General features: G+C 37.3%; 1 protein-coding gene and 1 long non-coding RNA gene across 3 annotated transcripts; one reads left to right on the plus strand and one right to left on the minus strand.

Annotated features, from left to right (window-relative positions):
* Positions 1–1,947: 1,947 nt before the first annotated feature.
* Positions 1,948–21,981, plus strand: LOC106873655 (transmembrane protein 205). Of its 2 annotated transcripts, none has more exons than XM_014921103.3 (4): positions 1,948–2,105; positions 18,436–18,602; positions 19,736–19,899; positions 21,574–21,981. In XM_014921103.3, the coding sequence occupies exons 1-4, from the start codon at positions 2,098–2,100 to the stop codon at positions 21,856–21,858; spliced, it is 624 nt and encodes a 207-aa protein (XP_014776589.1). In that variant the 5' UTR covers positions 1,948–2,097; the 3' UTR covers positions 21,859–21,981. The 2 variants fall into 2 exon arrangements, with proteins under 2 accessions (XP_014776589.1, XP_014776590.1); XM_014921104.3 differs by lacking the exon at positions 1,948–2,105 and adding an exon at positions 13,046–13,178.
* Positions 21,967–27,530, minus strand: LOC149131296 (uncharacterized). Its single transcript, XR_016238106.1, has 2 exons — positions 23,664–27,530; positions 21,967–23,545 (listed from the first exon to the last, which is right to left on the minus strand). It is a non-coding gene; the product is annotated as an uncharacterized LOC149131296 (long non-coding RNA).
* Between the last annotated feature and the right edge of the window lie 6 nt (positions 27,531–27,536).

A 27,536-nucleotide genomic window follows, 5' to 3' on the forward strand; every position in this document is an offset into this window, starting at 1 on the left:
TAAATTTGCCTCTAGGTTGTTAAATTGCTAATAAACCACCCATATTATATATATATATATATATATATATATATATATATATATATATATATATATACACACACACACGCACGCGTGAGAGAGAGATGCATTCTGGAAGTTTTGAGACTTTTTTAAGGAATGACAACTAAAACCGTCCTAGATTTTTGGAAATTTTACGAGGGAGTCTCGAAAAGAAACCGGAATTTTTGCAATATTATTTCATTCACTTATTTTTAAATGTTCACAATTTTATCGCCTTCAAAGTATTCTCCATTTGAAGCAATGCATCGGTCCAGAAGCGTTTTCCACTGGTTGAAGCAGTGCTGGAACTCTTGCGAAGTGATTCTTTTTAACGCCTTCGTCGTTTTTTCTTCGCCTCCACATCTGTAAAACTTTTTCCTTTAAGGACATTTTTTTTTCATTCAGGGAACGAAAAAAGTCACAGGGAGCAAGACATGGTGAATAGGGAGGGTGGGTAAGAGGGGGTCACGCATTCAGTCGGGACTGCTTTTGATCTTCCCTGAGTAAGCAAGGCGCAAATTTTGCTGCAACTCTTTTCATTCGCAATTCTTCGCTCCAAATTCGTTGATAGCAGCTTCAGGACATATCAGTCATATCAACAAGTTTGTCAAGTGCTCGGCGACAGTCCTCCAAGATCAGTTCATGAATTTTCGTGATGTTTTCATTCGTTCGGGAGGTCGATGTTCGTCCTGAACAAGGTCGGTCTTCAATCGACAAGTGACCATTCCTAAAGCGTGAAAACCACTCGTAAACTTGTGTTTTGCTTATGGCAACGTCTTTGTAAGCTGTTCGAAGCATGACAACTGTTTTCGGCCACTGTTTTCCCCAGTAGAAAACAGAATTTCATGAAAGCACGCTGTTCCTTCATTTTAGCCATCGTAAAAATCGATGAACAGGGGAGGAGCATTGGAAAACAAAGTTTTCTAGTTATCTAGTATCTAGTTATCTAGTTTCAAGAAATTCGGAATTTCCAGAAATCCGGAGATAATGTGCCGTACCATGCAATATACTGTACTCTGTGTTGAGCAAACAGACCCTGTTTTTGAAGTTGGTTAATTTACTTACGGTGTTTAGAAATAGTATTGTTCTTTGCCTTTTTAAGTAGATTAATACAGATTAAACATACTCTGCTTCAGAACTGTATTATTCTGCACTTGTTTCTATTAAATAAAATCACGGTCTTTCCTTTTCCTTCGTTTAATTTTCCTACATCATCCTATAAACATTATACTGTATATCTAGTACAGCATGGTGGAGGCGCAATGGCCCAGTGGTTAGGGCAGCAGACTCGTAGTCATAGGATCCTAGACCAGGCGTTGTGAGTGTTTATTGAGCGAAAACACGAGGCTCCGGCAGAGGATGGTGGCGAACCCTGCTGTACTCTTTCACCACAACTTTCTCTCAATCTTTCTTCCTGTTTCTGTTGGCTTTGTATTTCAAAAAGCCAGCCTTGTCACACTCTGTGTCACGCTGAATCTCCCCGACAACTACGTTAAGGGTACACGTGTCTGTGGAGTGTCCAGCCACTTGCACGTTAATTTCTCGAACAGGCTGTTCCGTTGATCGGATCAACTGGAACCCTCGTCGTCGTAACCGACGGAGTGCCAACCATAAATACACATTTACACTCTGTGTCGCGCTGAATCTCCCCGAGAACTACGTTAAGTGTCCAGCCACTTGCACGTTTATTTCTCGAACAGGCTGTTCCGTTGATCGGATCAACTGGAACCCTTGTCGTCGTAACAGACGGAGTGTCAACCATAAATACACATTTAGTCTGTCTCCAGAAAACCGGAAAGTCCAGAAATTCGGGACACTTCCGGTCTCAAACTTGCCGGATAATGGATCCGATATTGCACAAGTCATATAATGTTCTCTCCGTCTTTTAATCACATCAGCAGCAAATGAGTCTACTACGGAGGGGAGATAACTCTCAATGCCTCACTATTAACCAGCTGGTAATCAGCGAGGCAACAGTATTTTGCTTCGGCGTCTGCCATATTTCTCTCCTCATATTCCTACTCATCTAATTCCTTGCAAAAAACATCACTCAAGATGGTTCCGTAAGTATAGTTGTTATTGTTACTATATCTATATTCCATCCGTTATTGCTAAACTAACCGAAAACAAAAATCAGCATTGTTTTCGCTCCGCTTTGTTTTGTTTCGTTTACATAATGTATTTTAAACTAACCTCAAACGCTATTTGTCTCTTATATAAAACCTTACATAACTACTTATGTAAAGAAAGAAATACATTTGTTTCTTAAAATGTTGTCGTTGGAGAAACCAAACTAAACCGATCACAGGTTTTACAAGCTTTACTAAGGAGTCGGATCGAGAAATTACCGGCTTCTACGAACGTGGTCTATCGATTTGTAAGAAATAACAGTCACAATTCCATCAAGTTATACCGAGCAGTTTTTATAAATGAAAACATTCAATCGATAATATTAGTTAGTCCTAGATATGGTATTTCTGAAGAGGAAAAAGAATGATTTTAAAAAAAAGACAGGATGGTCACATCTGGAGCGTTTTTGGCTACGTGTCTTCCAGCTCAGTCGGGCTTAAACGGTGACAACTAATTTCATATTCGTGGACAGTTTCTCAAAGTTATTTGATCAACAACAGAGAAATTGGAACTGGTATTGTTGTTTCGCTCATGATCGACTCTAACCGAACTAGTATCCAAAGTTATCCCAGCCGTGACCATCCCGATTGACAGAATCGTTAGCACGCCGGGCGAAATGCTTAGCGGTATTTCGTCTGCCGTTACGATCGGAGTTCAAATTTCGCTGAGGTCGACTTTGCCTTTCATCCTTTCGAGGTCGATAAATTAAGTACCAGCTGAACACTGAGGTCGATGTAATCGACAAATCCCCTCCCCCAAAATGACTGCCCTTGTGGCAAAATTTGAAACCATTATTATTATTATTTAGATATTATACATCGAGGCTTGTGTTACCTAATTCGTCCTTCCCGTTTATTAAGGTGATAATGCAGTGTTTAACGTAGAGGAGGTTTGACTGCTATGTCTAACACGTCAAACGATTACGCAAAAAAAACCCGTCTTCGTTGTTTTAATGTCTGCTGTTGAGCCACATGATGTTTGGGAAGGATTTCAATTTATTAAAGGAATGCATGCTTTTCTTATACAGTCTAATTCTCTCTCTCTCTCTAACACAAACATGGCACGTGTATGTATGTATGTATGCATGCATGTCTATTGTGTGTATATAAATGTATGCTTACATATGTGTATGCGTGTACATGTGTATGTATATATATTTGTATGTATGCACATGTGTGTATATATATATATATATATATATATATATACACGTATATATGTGTGTATGTATATATACATATGTATATATACGTATGTGTATATATATACGTATGTGTGTGTGTATACATATATGTGTGTGTGTGTTTCTATATGTATATGTGTACACACACATACACACAAATACGAATTTGTTGTTGCTCAAAGGTCAGACCATCCTGTGTGACTTTATATATTTCGGACATCACACAATTTCACCCTGAAAGTCGTGTGTGGTTTGCAGGAATTTACCTGCTATTTCTAGTATCACTATGAACCACTTGGATGTTCCTATATGCACGCGTGCTTATGTATATTCCGTGTCGATTAATCGTTAAAACCAACCAAAAGCTGATAACTGTTTTGTTTGGGAAACAGTCACTGCAGTAAAGGTCAAACTGTCGTTGTTGTTGTTGTTGTTGTTGTTGTTGTTGCTGCGGTTATTATTCTTTAGCACCAGGTTAAACGTGATCAAACAGACCTAAGATCAAAGACACTCCAATCATGACTATCCCGTCTTTTTTTTTTTTCCGAGACCCACACTGTTCAAAGTGTCCCGTGTTTTTTCGTTTGTTTGGGATCATTTTAAGACTGAAAGGTCAGAGCTAAGGGTGATTTGGCTGCCATTCAGGGCTGGCCAAAACTCACCTGACAGTAAATCAAAACCATTTAATTCTCCAAGATTTATTTATGTCTAACAACTGAATGAATTTAATAAAAGCACCTAAATATGAAACATCATTATTTCTTTACTGCCCACAAGGGGCTACACACAGAGCGGACAAACAAGGACAGACAAACGGATTAAGTCGATTACATCGATCCCCAGTTCGTAACTGGTACTTATTTAATCGACCCCGAAAGGATGAAAGGCAAAGTCGACCTCGGCGGAATTTGAACTCAGAATGTAACGGCAGACGAAATACCGCTAAGCATTTCGACCGGCGTGCTGACGTTTCTGCCATCTCGCCGACTTGCCCGCTTCTTATTTCTTTATTGCCCACAAGGGGCTAAACATAGAGGGGACAAACAAGGACAAACGGATTAAGTCGATTACATCGACCCCATTGCGTAACTGGTATTTTACTTATCGACCCCGAAAGGTTGAAAGGCAAAGTCGACCTCGGCGGAATTTGAACTCAGAACGTAACGGCAGACGAAATAGTTCAAACTGAAGTCCTTCTTGAGCGACACATTTTTTTTCCCATTCGAATCAATACAGAATTATTTATGGAAATATGATTTACTGTCGGGTGACTTTTGGCCAATCTTATATACACTAGGCGAAGCGACCAAGTAGAATCCACCATCACCACTACCGTCCCATTCATCAGGATAAACTCTCCTACAGCAGACATAATCAGGGGCTTCCAAACTGTGTCTATACCATCATATTTGTAATCTATAAATTAGGCAATCCTTTACATTACAGCTGAATGCTCTACATAATAGATTACAAACATCGTTAAATTTTCTGAAAACACCAGTCATCCAACATACGTATATTGAAATATGCTTTTGAAGCACAAAATATATATTTGCAAACGGGATCGCTGCAAGAGTATTTAGCGCTCTTATTTCTTTATTGCCCACAAGGGGCTAAACATAGAGGGGTCAGACAAGGGGATTAAGTCGATTACATCAACCCCTGTGCATAACTGGTACTTAATTTATCGACCCCCGAAAGGATGAAAGGCAAAGTCGACCTCGGCGGGATTTGAGCTCAGAACGAAATACTGATAAGCATTGAATGGATTACCTCAGCTCCAGTATGAGAGTGTCACTTGTTCTATCGACCGGAAAGATGAAAGGCAAAGTCGATCTTGGTGGGATTTGAACTCAGCCTGAACGCTATAAACCACGCGTGTAAAAGACTAGCATAAATCAGTCATTTGTAGGTGTTGGTCGAGACCATTGGTTCTCAACTGGGGTCCACATAGTCCTTAGGAGGTCCCTATAAGATTTCGTTGTTAAAATTTATCTGCAATAAATTGGTTATATTTCTACAAAACACAAAATATCTTTTTAATTATTTTTATACAATTCCTAACAATATTTAATTACTCTTTTACTTGTTTCAGTCATTTGACTGCGGCCATGCTGGAGCACCGCCTTTAGTCGAGCATATCGACCCCAGGACTTATTCTTTGTAAGCCTAGTACTTATTCTATCGGTCTCTTTTTGCCGAGCCGCTAAGTTACGGGGACGTAAACACACCAGTATCGGTTGTCAAGCGATAGTTTGGAGACAAACACAAACACACATACATATATATATATACATATATACGACGGGCTTCTTTCAGTTTCCGTCTGCCAAATCCACTCACAAGGCTTTGGTCGGCCCAAGTCTATAGTAGAAAACACTTGCCCAAGGTGCCACGCAGTGGGACTGAACCCGGAACCATGTGGTTGGTAAGCAAGCTACTTACCACACAGCTACTCAAAAATATTATAGGATTTTGTTAAACATCGAATGGCTAGGATGGTTTATTCGACTTGACCACCCACCGCTCCGAAATTGCTAGCCTTGTGCCAAAATTTGAAACCGATATAAAAAAACGCATTCGATCAAACAATAAAAGGCAGGAAGAAAATAGTCATTTTTCTTTGTTCATCTCATTCCCTTCTTGGTCATTCATTAATCTTCTAATCTTCTCCAGCTTTCGTGTACCTTGTTACTAGTTGTCATGGAATTTCAGATAATCCCTGCTTCGGCAGATGTATGGTATGCAGGGAGTTGTCGGATGACTAAGCATGACCATAGGTCTGTTGGTCCAAGTAAGCTATACGTTTGCCTAGTTGACGACCATACTGCATAGTCTACCATGAAGTGATGTGTGATATAGGATACGGTATGACCTGAATATTTTTTCAATGAAATGTGCAGCAAATACCTTTCAGATGGTGCATATTACGATTATATCGGAATTCAAATCGAAAAAAAAGAAAAAAATTGATTGGCGTGTACTCATACATATTGACACACGTCAAATATTTTTTTTCAAAATTTCAAGTTCCACCAGTATATGTGTGTGCGCCCCCATTATTATTTTTTTTCTTATTTCACAACAAATTCTGAAATAGTTATTACCTACACCGTCTCAAAGGCATTTGTGGAAAATTTAATTCAAAATATTCATTTTTCTGAAAGTTGTGAGAAACAAAGTTGGGGGTGGGAGGAGATACGGTTGCGCTGGTATTGTGTACATTATTTACAATTTGACGGACAGTTGTCCTCACCTTGTTTGTTGTTATGTCCAGCCTTCATCAGTTGTTCTGGTAGAATTTCGACCCTTTATTTGACTAATGTTATTTTTCTATGGTGGACACTGTTCTCATTCCTAAGGTGTATTATTTTTCTGTCTGCGCTCTTAATCACTATGCCATATGTTCGTGAGCTATTACAGAGTGAATTTTAAGGCTTACAAACCTAGTATTTTATCTTTTCTTAATACCGGTTCCCATATTACGTTCATATTTGCATTAAGTCTACTTAGAAGGTTGTTGTGTCCTAGCATATATTGTGCTGCCTCTTTTAATTTTCGTATTTTCCAGTGCTGTTCTCTGTCGATTATTTTAACTTCATCCCACAGCGGCAGGTGGTCTCCGTTTTTTCCATACATGATCGGCTATACCCGATTTTTCAACATCCCCTCGTGTCACAGCTTTACGACGATGTTCCTCTACCCTCACTTTAAGGGGGCGGCAGGTTTCGCTTTGTATAACCTATCGCAACTGCATGGATATTCATATTCTCTTCTATGGTTAGTCAAATAAAGAGTTGGTTACGAAATCCCACCAGAACACTTGATGAAGGCTGGAGAGTACTTCAGCCAAAACGTTGTGGTAGCAAAAAACAAGATGAGGACACCTATCCTTCCATTGTGAATAACCATTTTTCTGTTCGGCATAAAAATAAAACCAAGAGAAAAACAAGAATATACTAACATTTGCCAGTGTCTGAGTTGACATAATTTCCATCAAATTTAATTTTACATATCAATTTTTTTTCATTTCCCACACAAAACAAAACTAGAAAGAAATAAATATACGATTTTATTTACGAAAGGTGTGTGACGACCGGTTATGATAGACAGAGGAATAAACGAGATATTTTCGGTTCAATTATACTTTTGTCTAAAAATATTCTTTTCTATGTTTTAAAAACGACTGAAATTATCATTTTATAGATAACCTCCTTCAAAATTCTAATTTTTTTTTTTTTTTTCACATAGATCTGTGATGTTTGATTTTAGATGTGAAAGGTATGGTAAAATGGAGACGAGGGTTCAAATTATTTAAAATTTATTGTTGAATGTGAATTATAAACGTTTTAGAGTGTAGAATACAATAAAATAACGAAAAATAAATTTTAAAAAACGAGAAAGAAAATATGTATGTCTTATTTTAGTGTTCGTTTCTGTTCCAAAGGTACGATGAGGCAGGAAGAGGTTTAAAAAACATGATTTAAAGCAAAAATGTAACCAAAAAAAAAAAAGAAAAATGGTGAATGTGTGAAAATCAAAATTTAAATTTTCAAAGAAATTTCTATAAAACGATGATTTTAGTCACTTAAAAGATATTTTAATTGAAGAATAATGAGACCAAAACTATCATGTTTCCCAAAAACGATTTGTCGCACCAGTTTGAAAAAAATGGTATGTTGAATTAAATTCGATGGGAATTATGTCAAGGCAAACAAACACTGGTGTTAACTTCTTTTTTTTTTTTTTATTCTGTTCATTTAATTTTCTTGTCGTATAGAAAAAAGTTTTTTTACAGAATGGCGGAAGTATGAGAAAATAAAATAGACGAAAAACAACAAAAAGGAAAAAAAAAATCTACTTAATTGTGGAAGGTACAATGAATGGGGGGGGGATTCGAAGACTCACCTTTTATTTGTTTCAGTCACTAGTCTGCAGCCATGCTGGGGCACTACCTTGAAGAAATTTTGGTCAAATAAGTCGACCCCCAATATTGGCATTGTATGTAGGTCAGATATTCTCCAGCCAATGTGTTGAAATTTGCTATGGACATGGGTGAGTCTAAAACAGTAACTTTCGGTTTTTAATCTAACATAGAGGGGGAATAATTTTAGAGGATTAGAGTGAACTTGCAGAGTAATGTGTTATTCCAAAGCAATTATGGTAAAGGTGACAGCATCAGCAACAACAATATCAATACCATTAACATCCTCTGTTATCTTCCAAAATAATAATAGAAGTAACAATACTAATGAAGTGGCACTCCGTCGCTTACGACATCGAGGGTTCCAGTTGATCCAATCAACAATACCAATAACCCTGGGGTAATAATTATACAACGACAAGCGGGTAATAATTCCAATACTGGTTGAAAGTAAAAAATCCAAGTTAAATTAAAATATTAAATTTTAAAGGGATGAAATAGGAAAAATAAATTAAATTAGAAAATTTATTTTTTTATTTTTTGAATTTAAAAAAAAACGATTTTAAACCCACAGAAGTGGGTTATATATATATGTATATATGTATATATATATATATATATATATATCTGTACACGCATGTATATATACATATATATATATATATATATCTGTACACGCATGTACATATATATAAATACACATATACTCATGTATACACCCAGCCACATGCACACACGCCTACATACATACATAAACATATATATATATATATATATATATATATATATATATATATATATATATATATATACACACATATATACATGTGTATACGTATATATATCCATACACACACACACACACACATTTTTATATATATATATATATATATGGTCAAGTAATTTAAATCTTTAAAGCGCAGCGAAATGCAGCTAAATAAAATAATTGGAAGACCTATAAACATATACATAAAAAAAAATTACATAAAAACGAAGGTAATTCACATTTATCGCCTTGTCACTACGCCCACCTTGACCGATATCTGTCACTATATTATTAAATTTACTAGGGAACCTGCTAAATGATTTATTCAAAAAAATGTTTACACCTGCCTACGGTTAATAAGGTTACCCACTGCTTTGAGGATTTGTAATGACTCCTCCAAACAAAATTTGCATCTCGTTCTATCTATTTCATAAGGTTTAGCTCTACTGAGGATTGACCATTTCAGTTCGTATTCAACTTTTTCTTCTCTAAGTTGCCATATCAACTTGCTAAATGATGTCACATTTTTATTTTTATGTCTAAATGATGAGATGTGGTTATAATATCGTAACTTAAATATCGTGGCACAACATCCTATGTATTTATAAGTTATGTTCTAGGTAACTACTGCACATTGATATACTACGTTCCTTTCTAAGCAAGATTTATTTAACACATTCCCTACCTCCTCTACAGTTACAACCGGTGCTTTCCTTCCTATTGTCGCTACTTTTAGAGTTATTTCCACAATTGTCATCATTACCTTTATCATTACCATCATTAGTCATATTATTACCACTACTGATATGGAATGTGTTAAATAAGTCTTGCTATCTCTGATCATGAACAGGAGTAGTGGGGAGAGCATTATAGCCATGTATTGAGAGGAATTATTTGGAGTTTGAATAAATATCATAACAAAAGCAAAGTTTGAATGAAATATTGGTCATTTTTCATACTTTCTAGGTGTAACAAATAGGTAATAACAGTTGCTACCCAAGGACAGAAATCGTGTTCCAGCGAATAAATGAGACAACATTTTTAATTGGTTGCTGAAGTGACCCTTTATTTATATCGTTATTATCGATGTTTGCATGTAAGAAGACAACTCTAGAGAGAGGAAGACTAAGAGAGTTTAGACCAGTAGACGGAGTAAGAGTTGTGTTGTTGCACGATGACAAGCTATACGTGAAGTGGGAAACGGAGATGCTCTCTGACCAGAGGCCGAGCGACCAAAGAGATTGAGCTGATTGTTTGGTTGTGTATTTATATTTTCTCTATCTAAATTAGGTCATGCTAGACAATGGATTTTTCCTCTCTAATCAGTCTGAATCCTATTTAACCTAAGAATGCTAACTTTTTAAACAACAGACCCAAAGTGTGACAATTGGCTTCATAAATTTCCTAGTGCAAAAGGCGAAAACAATAGGAAGAGAATTTGCAGGAAAATGTGAATTCGATTTCGAATCCAGGCTTAGAAATTTGAAAGCTATTCTTTACGTATTGTATTCAAGAACAGTACAGAGTCCACCCAAAAAATGTATACACACTTCAGGAAAGGAAAAATCTGTATAAATATTTAACTTGTATAAGTACCTCTCTAAATACAGATACGTCTTCCAATGTGTTATCAAATTGCTATAACACTGAATTAAAATATTCATACAGATTTTTCCTTTCCTGAAGTATGTATACATTTGGCGGGGGGGGGGGTAGGACTTTGTAATTTGTGGAGTGGGGGAATCATTTAGGTTACTCCGTAGGCAACTAGCCTTCCAGAAACACAACACGAGTATTTCATTCATCAATATATCCCCTATCATTTCTTTTTTGTACTGTGGTAATTGAACCAAAAGCATAAAAGTAATTTCAAAAATTAACGCAATTGGAATAAGGGAAAGGATCATGTTGTATGGCAAGTACAAACCCCTATAAGTTGCGTTTTAACTTGGAAATCTGGGAAATCGGCCTAGACAGTATTTATCTTTCATCTTTTATTTGTTTTCAGTCATTGGGCTGCGCCCCATACTGGGGCACCGTCTTGAAATGATTTAGTCAAATGAATCGACACCATATTTTTTTTTCTTTTTCAAGTGTGATATTTATTTTGCCGAATCGCTAAGTTACGGGAACGTAAACAAAACAACACTAGTTGTCAAGCACTTGTATGGTGAACAAACACAAACATACGTGTGTGTGTGTGTGTGTGAGAGATGGACTCTCCCGTACGAGTGTTCGTTTTTTGCCGAACGACCTGCACAAATTATATACTCTTTTACTTGTTTCAGTCATTTGACTGCGGCCATGCTGGAGCACCTCCTTTAGTCGAGCAAATCGACCCCAGGACTTATTCTTTGTAAGCCTAGTACTTATTTAATCGGTCTCTTTTTCCGAACCGTTAAGTTACGGCGATGTAAACACACCAGCATCGGTTGTCAAGCTATGTTGGGGGGATAAACACAGACACACAAACATACACACACACACATATATATGTATATATATATACGACGGGCTTCTTTCAGTTTCCGTCCTGCGCCTGATATGTTCATAATGATCAAATATTTGTGCCGCACATCAGCTCACTCCTTCCATCAAATCAACATTGCCTGAACAGAGGCACAGTGTGCCACGCATCAGGTGTTGAAGTGATCGCAGAGCAACATAAGGTGAGGTGTTTAGCGAAAATGCTAAAACAGAAGTTCAGAAAATAAGCATTCGTCAAAGAAAATTACACAGGTGAAAAAAATATGCGTATTGGTAGTTTTATGCAGACTACAGCGTCACTTGTTACTATGGAAACAGACACAAATGTGTCTATGGCTTTCGATTGGCTAAAATTACGCAGAATTTGCGAACTTTTTATTTTGGTAATTCGTGACCAAAATAAGTTTCCTTTTCATAATTAGCGTACAAAACTACACCAGTACAACAAATCTGAAAACAATGGGAACAAAATTAAACAAACAAAAAAAAAATGAAGAGAAAACTGTGACGACAACAGAAAAGATCCAGGAAAGAGACTAGCTTATCGTCTGGAGATAAGAGTGTGTGTGTGTTGGCACTCCGTCGAGGGTTCCAGTTGATCCGATCAACAGAACAGCCTGCTCGTGAAATTAACGTGCAAGTGGCTGAGCACTCCACAGACACTCCTTAACGTAGTTCTCGGGGATATTCAGCGTGACACAGAGTGTGCAGGAAGAAAGAGTGAGAGAAAGTTGTGGTGAAAGAGTACAGGAGGGTTCGCCATCATCTCCTGCCGGAGCCTTGTGGAGCTTTAGGTGTTTTCGCTCAATAAACACTCACAACGCCCGGTCTGGGAATCGAAACCGCGATCCTATGACCGCGTGTCCGCGGCCCTAACGACTGGGCCATTGCGCCTCCGGAGATAAGAGTAGTCTTACCCAAAACGACAATTGTCCGACCTTATCTCTTGGAGGCAGAAGACTTAAGACTTATTCAAAACAGTGTAGAAAACAGTATTGTCGCAAGTTATTCGCATTTGACGGACTCCCACTCAGTTTTCGTCCTCTAAATTCACTCAGAAGGCATTTGTCGGCCGGCCATACACCAGGTGCCGCGCAGTGGGACTGAACCCAAAGCCGCACGGTTGCAAAGCGAGCTCCTTAACCATACAGCCATGTTGGCGTCGTCTTAACGCACGTACACACGGTCACGCATTGTTTTCCCTACACTTCATGTACGTTCAGTCACACGCTGTGCTTAGCTCTCTCTCTCACACACTCTCACTTACTGTAACCCTTCGCACACTACATTTTCTCTAACCCACATTAACCCCGCCCATCAAACTCAACAATAAATCCATCCCACTATATTATCTGATCGGAGGTATTTATAGATAATTATACATACATGTAATATATATATATATATATATATATATATATATATTGACGTGCTTACTGTCACGTTTCCTCGCTCATAGTCAAGTTGTGCTACCAGTATGTTTATCAATGCAACCCTCTGACAAGCATTAACAGACTGTATATCTTCGCCTTATACAACAAGGGTTATATTCCAGCTCTGCTATATTTTGAGTCCCTGTCGTTAAATTTGTTCATTCTGTCATCAAGTTCATCTGATTGTCACATACCGTCGGGCAAAATGTTTCAGTAAGTCGCACTTCTTTATATTTATGTATATATATTTTTCATATTTGCTTATATATCTTCGTGTGTGGATGTGAATAGGTAAATCTGTTGATACTCGTATGCCTCTGTGTGTGTGTATACATATGTATATAAATGTGTGTGTGTGTACATGTACTAAAGAATTTGGGGCGGACGTGGGACTTGGAAAGCGCTAGCAAGTTGTAATTTCTCCGTTTTGACGAGGTTTTTCAGGAAAGTAGTCATGGGATATGCTAGAAACGAGGAAGATGGCCATAGAATATGCTATAAACGAGGAAGGTGCTCATGGGAAATGCTAAAAACAACAGCCAAATCTCCCTTTAATCACGCACCTTGGCGGACGTCGGACTTCGGAAGCAGCAACAAGTTGGAATTTCTCTGTTTTGACGGGGATTTTTCAGAATTTTTTTTTTTTTACAGTACTCTGGACTATTTTTGTAGCAAAAGAGAAAAAAACACCGTTTTTTGCAAATTCTTTTTGCTAAAAAGATAGTCCAGAGCGTTTCCAAGGGCACCGTGAAAAAAAAAATCTGAAAAAATCCCCGTCAAAACGGACAAAATCCAACTTGATGCTTCCTAACTCCGACATCCGCCGCACTGTCTTCCACGGAGTACAGTATCCAAAGTGAACTTACTTAAAAAATAAATAAAATAAATAAAATAATAATAATAATAATAATAATAATAAACTTTAGGGAAACGATAGGGGAATTTTGCTGTTATTTCTAGCCGATCAAAGAACCACGTAAAGGCCACTTCCTCTTTGGTGCAAGTTCATGTTTGTTTATTTTGGTGGCTCCTATTGCTGACAATAACTGTTGTTAAACATTGAATACAGGGAACAGAAACATATTTCAAGGCTAACTAAAAATAACCTAATTTTCTAATTTGTTATACCGAGATAAAACCACTCGTTACTCTTATTCTTGCTATGATAAATTGAAGATAACGTCTAAGTTTTACTTTTTTTCTTAAGAAACAGAATAATTTGGAATATTTGGGGATTTCCTTTGTTTTGTTTTATTTTGTGTTATTTTTCCTTTCATGTGAGATATTTATTTTTTTTTTTTCAGAATTAAAACCTTACAATTATTGATGATTTATAGAAAATATATATAATTAGACTTTTGACATTCAGGCTTCGCATGAACTTTTGAGTGCGACGTGGAAAACTTTATTTCTAAAGTTTTTGTAAACAAAACTTAAGGTCGCTCGTATTTTGTCAATTTCCTTGTGTGTGTGTATACATACACACATACACATATATGCATACGCACGTGTGTGTACACACACACACACACACACACGTATATAGATCATAGATGAGAATCGGATATTCTCCGTATAGAAAACACCTAGTGCTCAAGAGATTTAAACTTGAGCGGGTTGAGGAGTAAATGTAAGGATAAACAAATCTTTGTATCTAAACATATGCACATTTTTTTTTTGTATTTAGTGTATTAAATATTCTTTATTTATCGACCTGCCTAACTTGCTTATCCTTACATGTACACACACAAATATGCATACACTCACGTGCGTGTGTGTGTCTCCTTTTCTTAGTCTTATCCGACAAATTATAGTGCGCACCTGATCACCATACAATCAATCCGTTATTAATCTTTGCTAACCCCTAGTGGTTGATAACGAAAACATTATTACTACCACAACCACCACCACCACCGCCGCTGCTGCTGCATATAATTGGGACTTATTGCGTCTCAAGAGGCTGGACTCCAGATTAACTTGTACCACATCCTGAGTAATACTGTCTTTTAACTTCTTAACCGCTGTTAATCCTTTTGGATTAACTGCTGTTAATCCATAAGCTCCCTCCCTGGTCAGCCCTGATCGAGAAAACCCATGGTCAAAAATATTCCGATCGAAAGCATCCAGTTTCCTCTCCGCCATCGTACGATAGTATATCTAACTAGAGTATGCAGTGTCCTTCCTCGTTAAAGACAGTGGTAAGTGTTACGAGGGATATTCAACTGCTGTTTCTAGCATGTCTAACGACCGTGTAGAGGCGTCCGCCTAAAAGTCGTCCATGTTCTGTTGAGCTATAAATACATAACAAGTGCGAGATGTCGATCGTCTTGACTATGGAAGATGCATACGTTAAAACGTGTTTGTGTATATAATGTGTATACACACACACACACACACGCACGCACACCACACACACGCCCCCCACAAACATACACGCCCCCTACACACACATATACGCACAAGCATTCGTCGGATTTCAATGTAGAAGATTATGGTAAGGAGGTCTTTCTTGACAGCAGTAAAGTTTAGAGATTGGCAGAGAAGTGGTGGCACAGGACAAGAGAGCTTTGTCTGGCTGTGACAAACGTAGTTGTAACCTAGACTACTGAGGTGTGTGTAGACGCGCACACATAAATACATACACAATACATACATACATTCGTACATACATACATACAAATTTGTAAAACTTCCCAGAAGTTTAGAGTATAAGTATATAAAGATATAGTATATATATATATATATATATCCGGCAAGCCAAGTAAGATCGTTGCCAGTGCCCCTGGACTGGTTCTTGTGCGGGTGGCACATGAGATGCACCATTTTGAGCGTGGCCGTTGCCAGTACCGCCTGACTGGCTCCTGTAGGATTTTCGAGCGAGATCGTTGCCAGTGCCCCTGGACTGGCTTGTGCGGGTGGCACATAAAAGACACCATTTCGAGCGTGGCCGTTTTCGTGCGGGTGACACGTAAAAGCACCCACTACACTCTCTGAGTGGTTGGCGTTAGGAAGGGCATCCAGCTGTAGAAACTCTGCCAAATCAGACTGGAGCCTGGTGTTGCCATCCGGTTTCACCAGTCCTCAGTCAAATCGTCCAACCTATGCTAGCATGGAAAGCGGACGTTAAACGATGATGATGATGATATATATATAGTATATATAAATCTACACATGCACTGACATCAAATACTGTGTACATGCACACATACATACAATGAAGAAGCTTTGGATCTGGGTTTGAAACCAGCTCTTTCTCTACTGGCAAGAAATCTGGAAATTAAATTGAATAATGGCATACAGTAATCCCTCGTCTATCACAGGTATTACATTACTGTACTGCATTACAGTACTGTACTGTATTTTTTTTAATTATTTTTAGTTTGTATATATTTATTTTATCATAAATGAAAAACATCATGGAGGAATCCATGTAAGCTTAAATAACAAACCACAATGAGTGAACTGCGATATGGCAAAGGATTATTGTACATACATATATGCATACATACATACATACTTATGTACATACATACTTACATCATCATCTTCATCGTTTAACGTCCGCTTTCCATGCTAGCACGGGTTGGACGATTTGGCTGAGGACTGGCGAACTGGATGGCTGCACCAGGCTCCAATCTGATCTAGCAGAGTTTCGACAGCTGGATGCCCTTCCTAACACCAACCACTCCGAGAGTGTAGTGGGTGCTTTTACATGCCACTAGCACGAAGGCCAGTCAGGCGGTACTGGCAATGGCCACGCTCAAATGGTGTTTTTTTACGTGCCGCCTGCACAGGAGTCAGTTGAGCGGCACTGGCAACGACCTCGCTCAAATGTTTTGTTCACGAGCCAGTAAGGCAACGCTGGTAACGACCACGCTCAAATGGTGCTATATATATACATATATATATATATATATAATACAAAGAATATATATACATGTATACACACATATATGTACATACTTACATCTACATGTGTATATATATGCATATCAGGGTACAGGACATTAGAACAATGAACTACAGACAACGGAACGAACACATAGGAAAACGGAAAGCCACTTGGAATATTCCTTCATCAGCTGTCTCTATTCTAACCTGACGTTTCGAAGATATATATATATATATATATATATATATATATATACATAAATACGTACTTGTGTGTGTGTGTGTGTTTGTATCTGTGTTTGTCCTACTGCCCACCAGCTGATGTTGGTTTGTTTAAATCTCTGTGACTTAGCAGTTCAACAAAAGTGACTGATAGAATAAATACCAGATTAAAAAAAAATAAGTACAGGAGTTGATCTGTTCGACTAAAAAAAAAAAGAGAGAGAAAAAAAGGCAGTCAGAGTCGTGCTCCAGCATGGCTGCAGTCCAGTGACCGAAACAATTAAAAGATAATTTAGTAGGTTATACATTGTCATGTTGATGCGCAAGCCAGGTAAGGTCACAACAAGCTGCACAATTGTTGAAAATGGTGTGTAACAATGCACACAATGTCACAAGACCACTTCACTTGAGAAAGCAAGTTAGTTATCAAACTAATTAAGATATGTATGAGGTCGTTTAATCAGAACTTATACGATAAGAGTTGCTGTTGTTGTTGTTGTTGTTGTTGTTTTTGTCACTGTGGTTGTTATTTAATCTGAGGTCATCCATGATTCAGTAAAAATTTGATTGAAAGTGTTCCAGCCAGCTGTAACTATCTCATCTGTTCATCTATTTAGGACATTGTCCTATGTAATTTGAGAAAACCTGGCTACTATTTCTAGCTAGTCAAGCTACCCTGCTGGCGTTAGTAGCAGTTGTGTTGCTATTTAGTACAAGGTCATCCTATAAAAACAGTACCAGCTATGCCCATCCTGTCTTTATTTAGACATGGTATATATACAACCACAACAGTTGACATGATTCGAGGGACTTTTAGCTGTTGTTTGTTGCAGGTCAGGCTACTTTGGTGGTGTTAGTGGCAGTTGTGTTGCTATTTAGTACAAGGTCATCCTATGAAAACTATACCAGCTATGCCCATCCTGTCTTTATTTAGATATAGTGTATATAGGATCACAAACGTTGACATGATTTGAGGGAGAATTAACTATTGTTTGTCACAGGTCAAGCTGTTTTGGTGGTGTTAGTGGTTGTTGTGCTGCTGTTGTTCAACCTTCGGTTATCCTATGGGAACTGTTTCACCCATGCCCATCCAGACGTGACCATCCTGTCTTTATTTAGACGTTGTATATAGGACCATATCCTCCAATATATTCTTTGTAGAAAAAGAAACCAAGGAGATTTAGCTACCGTTTCTTGCGGGTTGAACAGAAGCCTCATTTGTCAGCCCTGTACTTTGATGTGGTGGTGGTCATGCATTGTTATTGTTGTTTGCCTAAATAACAAATGCTTTTTTTCTTTTCTTTTTTTCCAATCTTTTTTAATTATTCTTTTCTTTTTTCTGTTTAATCTTCTTCAGCATAACACACATCCACCTTGTAAGTGTAACAGGAATTAGTGTAGGAATATTGTGGAAGATATTCTCCAGTTGGCATGGACCTAGTGCCCGACCAATCCTAAATGCCCTCCATTTAGGATCCTTTTCCTTAAACTTTGGTACACAACACTGGGTCTCATTCATTGCAGGTAAATATTCTCAAATCATTCACCAAAAAAGAAAACAAATTACTGCATTTGTCTTTTCACTTGTTTTTTTTTTTTTTTCAATATCATTTATATATTTAAATGGCTGTGTGGTTAAGAAGAAGTTTGCTTCCCAAGCACAGGGTTCTGGGTTCAGTCTCATTGTGCACTACCTTCAGCAAGTGCTTTCTACTTTAGCTCCAGGTCGGGCTAAAGTAAAATAGGAACCAAAAAGGTCCATAGTTAAAAAATGGCTGAGAGCTCCTACTTTATAGGATTAAAATATAGGATAAAGGTCTTTCCAGAGTCGTATAGTCTCCTAGGACCAGTTTCCCATTTTCTGTGGTGTATATGTTCTCCACCTGGATGGGACGCCAGTCCATTGCAAGATTACTCATTTTTGCCGAGTGAACTGGAGCAACACAAAACGAACATGCCACCCGGTCAAGGAATTGAAACCACAATCTGATGACCATGAGTCCAGCACCTTAACCACTAAGCCATGTGCTACCACACCCCTTTGAAGTCAATAAAGTTCCATGTGTGTACTCGGTCAGTGTAATCAACTTGCCCCCTCCCCTCTAAAATTACAGGCTGTGAATCCTGCAGCAAACCATTCTAGTGGAACGTTGTGATCATGATCATCTGTATGCAATGGAAACTAGGTAACTGGTCTTATGAAACCTTGGGCTCAAAAAGAAGCTTGCTTCCCAACCACATGGTTCCGGGTTCAGTCCCACTGTGTTGAACCTTGAGCAAGTGTCTTCTACTATAACTTCAGGCTGGCCAAAGCCTTGTGAGTGGATTTGGTAGACAGAAACTGAAAGAAGCCCATCGTATATATATATATATATATATATATATATGTATATATATATATATATATATATACATATGATTTATGTGTGTGTGTCTTTGTGTCTGTCTCCGTACTATTGTTTGGTGTGTTTACATCCCTGTTACTTAGCAGTTTGGCAAAATAGACCAATAGAATAAGTACTAGGCTTACAAAGAATAAGTCCTGGGGGGTGCGATTTCTTCAACTAAAGACTAAAACAAGTAAAAGAATCAGTAAATATGTATGCACACACAATGTTTATGCTGAAGAACTAAGCTGAGTAATTATCTTTTGAAAGGTCCTGTAATGATAATGGTGCTCCCTCGCCACAAGTTTGGTGAGGTACAAAGCAAGCTGTTCCCCTGCTTTTTTGCACTTGGAACTGTAACTTCATCAATCACATTAATGACATATGTATTGAAAAACCCATATGTAAGCTGGGATACTCAGAATAAAATTCAGGTAAGTGAAATGCACTTTTTTGTTTTCATCATCATTATTATTATTATTATTATTATTAATTATCATTATTATTATTGATTATAAAGGTGGCAAGCTGTCAGAATTGTTAGCACGCCCAGGCAAAATGCTTAATGGTATTTCGTCTGTCTTTACATTCTGAGTTCAAATTCTGTGAAGGTTGACTTTGTCTTTCATCCTTTCCGGGTCGATAAATTAAGTACCAGTTACGCAGTCTGGTTTGGCATGGTTTCTATGGCTGGATGCCCTTCCTAATGCCAACCACTTTACAGAGTGTACTGGGTGCTTTTACATGGCACTGCACAAGCACTTTTATGTGACCCCACACAAGCACTTTTACATGTTGCTGCCCAGGCACTTTTATGTGACACCACCATAAGTGTTTTACACAATCACAAGGATTGATCTTAACACTTCTGCTGTTGGTTATGGGTCTTCTTGAGTACGGCCAGGCACCAGGTATCTTGGTTCTTTGTCATCTCACCTGAAAGGTTCAGCTTCCTGAGGTTGTTCTTCAGTACTTCATCTCGTGTCTTCCTGGGTCTCCCACTTCCACGCGTTCTATCCACTTTGGGAGATCAGCATTGAGCAATAAGGTAAGGTGCCCCAGAACCACACGGTAAAGTACCATTGGCAAAGAAAGGAGACAAGAGGGCTGGAGAAACTGAAATGAGAAGAGAACAATGGCAGAAAACAGAGCTGGTTGGAGAGATTGTGTTGTGGCCTTATGTACCTTCTGGCATGGAGAAAACTAACTGACATATATGTATAATTATTTACATTATTTACATTTGACGGATATTTGTCCTCATTTTGTTTGTTAACACAATGTTTCGGCTGATATACCCTCCAGCCTTCTTCAGGTGTCTTGGGGAAATTTCGAACTTGGGTTCTCATACAGTTCTATATACATGATCAAGTATAACTGATCATGTATGGAAAATTGGAGACCACCTCCCACTGTGGGATGAAGTTAAAATAATAGACAGAGAACACCATTGGAAAATACGAAAACTAAAAGAAGCAGCACATATGCTAGGACACAACAACCTCCTAAGCAGACCAAGTGCAGATATGAGCAGCATATGGGAACCGGTATTAATGAAGGACAGAAAAATATTAGATTTATAAACCCTAAAATTCAATCAATAATTTCCCATGGGCATATGGCATAGTGGTTAAGAGCGCAGGCTACTAACCCCAAGATTCCGAGTTCGATTCCAAGCAGTGACCTGAACACTAATAATAACAATAATAATAATACTAACAACATCGAAAAATACCTTAGGAATGAGAACCCAGGTTCGAAATTTCCCCAAGACACCTGATGAAGGCTGGAGGGTATATCAGCCGAAACGTTGTGTTAACAACTAACAAGATGAGGACAAATATCTGTCGAATGTATATAATGTAAATAATGTACAGAATTCCTCGTCTCTTAGATATAGAAGTATAGGCGTTAGGAAGGGCATCCAGCTGTAGAAACTCTGCCAAATCAGATTGGAGCCTGGTGTAGCCATCTGTTTTCACCAGTCCTCAGTCAAATCGTCCAACCCATGCTAGCATGGAAAGCGGACGTTAAACGATGATGATGATGATGATGATATGTATAATCTACAAACTTTTTACTAATTCATTTCTGTCATACATTTTCAGGTTGCCATGCTCTCGTCTAATCTGGTCTTTTCCCTGCTAAACTTCCTTGTGTTCGGCCCTCAGTCCTCAGAGGCTATGTTTAAACGACATAACTTGGAGCAGAAAGTTGGAGTGGGACATGAAGTAGGCTTCAGTGTCGATCGCTCAGAACTCATGAAAAATCCAATCTATGCTGCCATCAATAAAACTTTCAGCCGTTATCATATGGCAAGCACATTCTCAAACTTCCTCATTATGCTAGGTAATTTTTCGCATCTTTATTCTCTGTCTTTCAGAGGCCTCTAATTGATTTCCAGCATTCTTTCCCTCTCAACTTTATATAGTAATTTGTCATTCTTTTTTTTTTTTTTTTTCAAGCTTTTGTAATCAAAAAATTTTTTGCAAAAATAAATGTTGATTTAAACATAATTTCTGTTGATATTTTATTTTATAAAAAAAAAAAATAATAATTCATACAAAAGTCCATGTGCGGTTGTGTAGTTAAGAAGCTTACTTCCCAACCATGTGGTCTTGGGTTCAATCCCACTACACAGCACCTTGGTAAGTGTCTTCTACTATAAACCTGAGCTGACCAAAGCCTTGTGAGTAGGTTTGATAGACAGAAACTGGAAGAAGCCCATCATATGTATGTACGTACATATCTATCTATATATATATATACAATTGTCAAGTATTACCTCTAACATTTATTTTATATATATATATATATATATATATATTTTGGATCAACTTGAAAATATTGTGTCAACAGGAATTTTCAAAAATGTTATTAATTTCAATGATATTTTCTGTATCTGAATATGTTAATACAACAGAAATTGTTGGCTTTGTGAGGTGAATTCTACATTTAAAGATGTGATTTTCTTTATATGTAATTTTGTTATATATATTCACATTTTGTGTGTATAAACATGTATGCATATGTGCATACTCTTGTTTAGACATCTTGTAATTGTTTGAAATGAGCATCATCATCATCATCATCATCATCATACGAAGATCGTTCATTTCCAGTTTTCCTTGAAAAGCTTAGGGAAATATGACCTGGGCTGGAAACAGGTGAGGATTGGCAACAGGAAGGGCATCCAGCTACAGAAAACCTGCCTCGACAAATTCTGTCTGAGCCATGCTAGCCTGGAAAAATGGACAGTAAATGATGATGATGTATTAAATTTAGTATATGTGACGGCACATTACCTAGTGGTTAATGTGTTGCGCTTATGATCAGAAAGTCACAGGTTCAATTCCTTGACTAAGCAGTGCACTGTGTCCTTAAGCAAGCCATTTCATTTCATGCTGCTCCTGTCTTACCGGCAGAAAATGAGCAACAGCGCAGTGCTGGTACAAACCACTCTACCTCCAACTGTCGCATCTTTTTTGTGTTAATTCCTAGAGGGACAAAACGCCATGTGAACCTCAACAATGAGAGATCCAGAACAGTTATCATTATGCATTCTATATTGTGTAATCTATTAGTAGTAGTAGTAGTAGTAGTAGTTGGCTGCGTCTCGTGTTTCCGAGCTTGCAATCCAGTTAATTTTCCTGGGTGTTTGAACCGCAATCCAAGGGTTGCATGAAACATACGGGGACATTGTGGACAAGGGATAGAAGGGGTTGGTTTGGGAAGGAGAAGGCGCTGCTTTCTCTCTCGTCTCTTGAGTTCAGCTCCTGCGACTCGGGCTTTCTCGAAGTCCGCTGAACCCGTTTTGATGGTGTGTCTCCAGAGGGATCTGTTTGCCGAGATATCCTCCCAGTGTGCGGGGTCAATGTTGGTGTTTTTCAAGGTTGATTTGAGTTGGTCCTTGTACCGCCTCAAGGACGTTTTCCTTCAGACAGTTCACCGTAGAGACAGATCTTGGGAAGGCGGTGTTCTTTCATCCGACAAACGTGACCTGACCATCGGAGATGATGTTCAATGATCAAGGCTTCAGTACGCAGGAGACCTGATCTTTCAAGCACAGAGTTGTGTAATCTATTAATAAACAATAAATAGTAATTCTCATGGAAACATATGTTACATACGTGAAAAATCAACTTCTTTCTTATTCATTTATTATAATAATTATTATTATTATATTTTAGTGACAAACCTGCAGCATTTTGTTGTTGCATACACTGAGATCTTGTTCCTTTCATGTGGGATTTGATATTAGTTGTGGTTTTGGGGTCATAGATCCATGATTCATCACCTGTTATCATTTTCAGAAAGTTTTCATCTTTCTCAACACAATCGAGGAAGTCTTGTGCAGCTGAAACCCAACTTTTTCGAGACGACCACATTCTACACACTTCACTTCCAAACAATGCTGTAAACAACAGAAGTGCGTGAGAATGTTATAACTTAGTGTGCATGAGCAACAAAATTCAAGGTCAATCTGTTCCAAGCGGCTTCACTCAGCTGTTACCAGAGCAACAATCCCCAATAGTTTTTGATCAGCCCTTATACAGTTTGTAGGAGAGGAGATGGGTGATTACGCAGACCCACAGCATTTGACTGTTACTTTATTTCAGCAACCTCAGAAGAACGAAGGGTAAATTTATCCTCAGCAGGATATGAAAAACAAACATAAAAGGGCCATCAATGAATACCAGAAAATATTCTCTTGGACTCTGTAATGATTTTTGCCAAATGATAATTTTATAAGTAAAATACAAAGAAAAAAATAAATTCTTTTTAGAAAATAATTTTTTTTCTTTATTAACTTTATTTTTTAAAACCCAGGCAAAGTTTTTTTCTTTTTTTCTTATAAAAGATAAACATTTTTTTTATAGAGAGATGTAGGATAATCTATTTGGCATATTTCGAACATATCTTTTGTTGGATAGGGCTACACTTTTACTACTTTCAGGTATTAGATTGTGGCCATGCTGGGGCAACTCCTTTGAGAGTTTAAATGACTGTAAATCGACCTCAGTGTTTTATAAATTTCTGTTTACTTTATTGACTTTGAAAGAAAAAAATAATTAAGCTAACCTGAGCATAAATAAATGTAATCAATACCACAAGGTATTTTGTTAGGCAAACTACCATCTTATTTTTTTTTTTTTTTTTTTATAATTAATCAGTTTAGAATGTAGAAAATAATTTTTTTTTAAATACCACATTCAGAAAACTGAATATTTAGTACTTAGCAATTTCTAATTTAATATTCTATCAGTTTCTAGAACCTATCTGCTAAATTCAGTATTTTATACGTGAGTGAGTGAACAAATGAAAGTAAGTAGCACTCAATACATTTGGTTGGAGTTACATTTACTAAATAACAGTTTAACTCAGCTCCATGTGATATAAAGTGTCATAGGCCTGTAGGACACACCATCATCTCATCAGGAAGCAGGATGTGCCTTAAATGGCCACGTAACTTTGACCCTTTAGAATTTAAACCAGCCATATTCAGCCCACATATTTTACCTGTTTTAAGTTCAAACTAGCCAGATCAAGCTTCTCACACCTATCTTACAATGTCATTCTAAAAGTAAGCAATCGCATCATCAAAATCTTGAAGCTACAAGCTAATGCATCACTAATTCAAAACAATGTGAATAAATAAGCATTACATTTGACAGAGAAACCTGAATGCTAAAGGTTAGCTCTTTAGTTTTGAAACCAGCCATATCCGTCCAAATATTCTACCTGTTTTATGCTCAAGCTGGCCAGATCCAGCTTCTCACACCTACCCTACAATGTCATTCTGAAAGTAAGCAATCACATCATCGAAATCTTGAGGCTACGAGCCAATGCATGATTAATTCAAAACAATATGAATAAATAAGCATTACATTTGACAGAATTGAATGCTAAAGGGTTAAGTCATATGGAACTAAGTCTAACTCTTATTATATATGTATGTATGTATATTGCCTTTACACTTCATTTAAGTAATCCATGATGTTTATAAGGAGACCTTATGACAGTCTGTTCTGCTATAAGAAATGGTTCTATTCTGTAAAAGTTTCATTCAGCATAGCCATTGAGTTATGGCAACGCTGAATCATCACTTATTTGTAAATAATTGACACCATATGTGATTTTCACTTAATCCAATAATGTCTAAATTAGTAATATACTGAAACACACACACACACACACACACACACGCACACATACACACACACACACACACACATATATATATAAGCAATAATAAATCTCTGAACGAGGTATAAACAGTAGCTGCATGACAACGTGAAGTATATTTGCCACTTAAATGCGGCTAACCCCTAAGGGTGAATGCTACTGTAGCTTGTAGCCCCAGGAGAACATCTCCTCCAGCTGGCTATTGACACTATATATATGTATATATATATTATATATATATATTTGCAGTTAAATATATGTCTGGTCATCCAGTCATAGAGTGACCAATGGTTTTGTATCCACAAAACAAATTAACTGACCATAAAGGATGTCTACCTCCAGTTTGAAGTGAGGTTATATGGCCTCCATCAATAGAGTCTGACAAGCCGTTCATAAAGCTTAACGATTTATGGATACAAAACCATTGGTCACTCTATGACTGGACATATATTTAACTGCATGTAGATATATTACTGCTCTATTCCTTAGAGTGTGCTTCTTTTTGGAATATATGATCCACCGACGACATATATACATACATATATATATATACATACATATACTTAATGCATAATATATGGATTTATCTAATCCAGTGGTACTTACAGAAAAGCTCCTTTAGTGGACCAGGCTACAAACCATGTAGTAAAAGAATACTTAGGAATGTAATGTAGAGTCCTATGTAGTTGAAATCCAGCAAATCCCCAAATCAGTGAAGATTATTTCATTAGGAGTATATAGAATATAAAGAAAATCAGGAGCTATGAGATAAATATATTTATTTCAGTTTTTCCATGATGTGTCTGTGAAACGACTGTAAGCTTATGGGTATTAACTGATGAAATAATTATATTCATTATTCATCTCATACCTCCTGACTTACTTTATATATATATATATTTTTATATATATAATTTTGACCTGTAAAGTGGACATTTAATGTGCTAGAAATAGACCACATGTGTCTACTAAGACCTAGTAGTTATATATATATATATATAGTATATATATATATATTCGTACATACACATACATATCCATTTGAAATGACAATAATCTTGCAACAGCTGCCTTGTCAGGGTCTAAAATGACATTATGCCTAATGTGTCTTTCCCTCTTTCTTTTTCTTAAGATGATGCACGTGGGGAGTGATTTGAAGGAGATTTGGCTGCTATTTCTTGCAAACTGAGCAACCATGTAATGGCTCCCTCATTTGGTTCATAATGAGAGTATATTATAGGTACTGATAATTGAAATATATTTCTTGAAGATGAATGAAAAAGAGTTCAATAATGAAACGAGGTAAAGCTGCCCAAATTCTTATGCTTTTACTCTTTGCTCTGAATAAGTAAAGTTCTCCTTAATTCATTTGGCTGGGTCAAGAATACACAGCTAGGTAGCCGTTATACAGGAAATATCATCCTTGATAAGGGGCAGTATGACAGAATGTGCTGCACAATTGTCATTGTACATCTTTAGTGCTTAACGATGTGCTTTCAGTCGTCTGGTACGAAATGATTTTTATATAAGTAAAAAGAGAGATTGCTATGATAATCCAACATTGTTGAAAAGAGACACTGGACAATATTGCTCTCTGATATTCCAAAATTGGGACGGTCACATTTGGGACAATTTTTGTCATAGGTTAGCTTAGATTGAGTAGATCTACAGTCAAATACATTTCAACCATGACCATCCCATCAATTATTTTAATTTTTTTTTTTTTTCACAGACATAATGATAGCAGTATCCAATGTGACTTCTATTTCTTAGGATAGAATGTGCTACAAACGAGAAATTACTTGTTTTAGCCACAGTAAGGGACAAAAACAATAAACTAGGAGTTTTCTACTTTGATGTTGCCTGGTCCAATTACAACATGTTT

This window comes from Octopus bimaculoides, chromosome 23 (assembly GCF_046866305.1).
Source record: "Octopus bimaculoides isolate indiv1 chromosome 23, ASM4686630v1, whole genome shotgun sequence".
Lineage (NCBI taxonomy): Eukaryota > Metazoa > Mollusca > Cephalopoda > Octopoda > Octopodidae > Octopus > Octopus bimaculoides.

What these genes read in the sequence shown, in the direction of transcription:
- LOC106873655 (XM_014921103.3), top strand. An exon ending in CTGGGTCTCATTCATTGCAG is followed by an intron (nt 18,603 to 19,735) that starts GTAAATATTCTC and finishes ATCTTTTGAAAG; the next exon opens with GTCCTGTAATGATAATGGTG. An exon ending in ATACTCAGAATAAAATTCAG is followed by an intron (nt 19,900 to 21,573) that starts GTAAGTGAAATG and finishes ATACATTTTCAG; the next exon opens with GTTGCCATGCTCTCGTCTAA.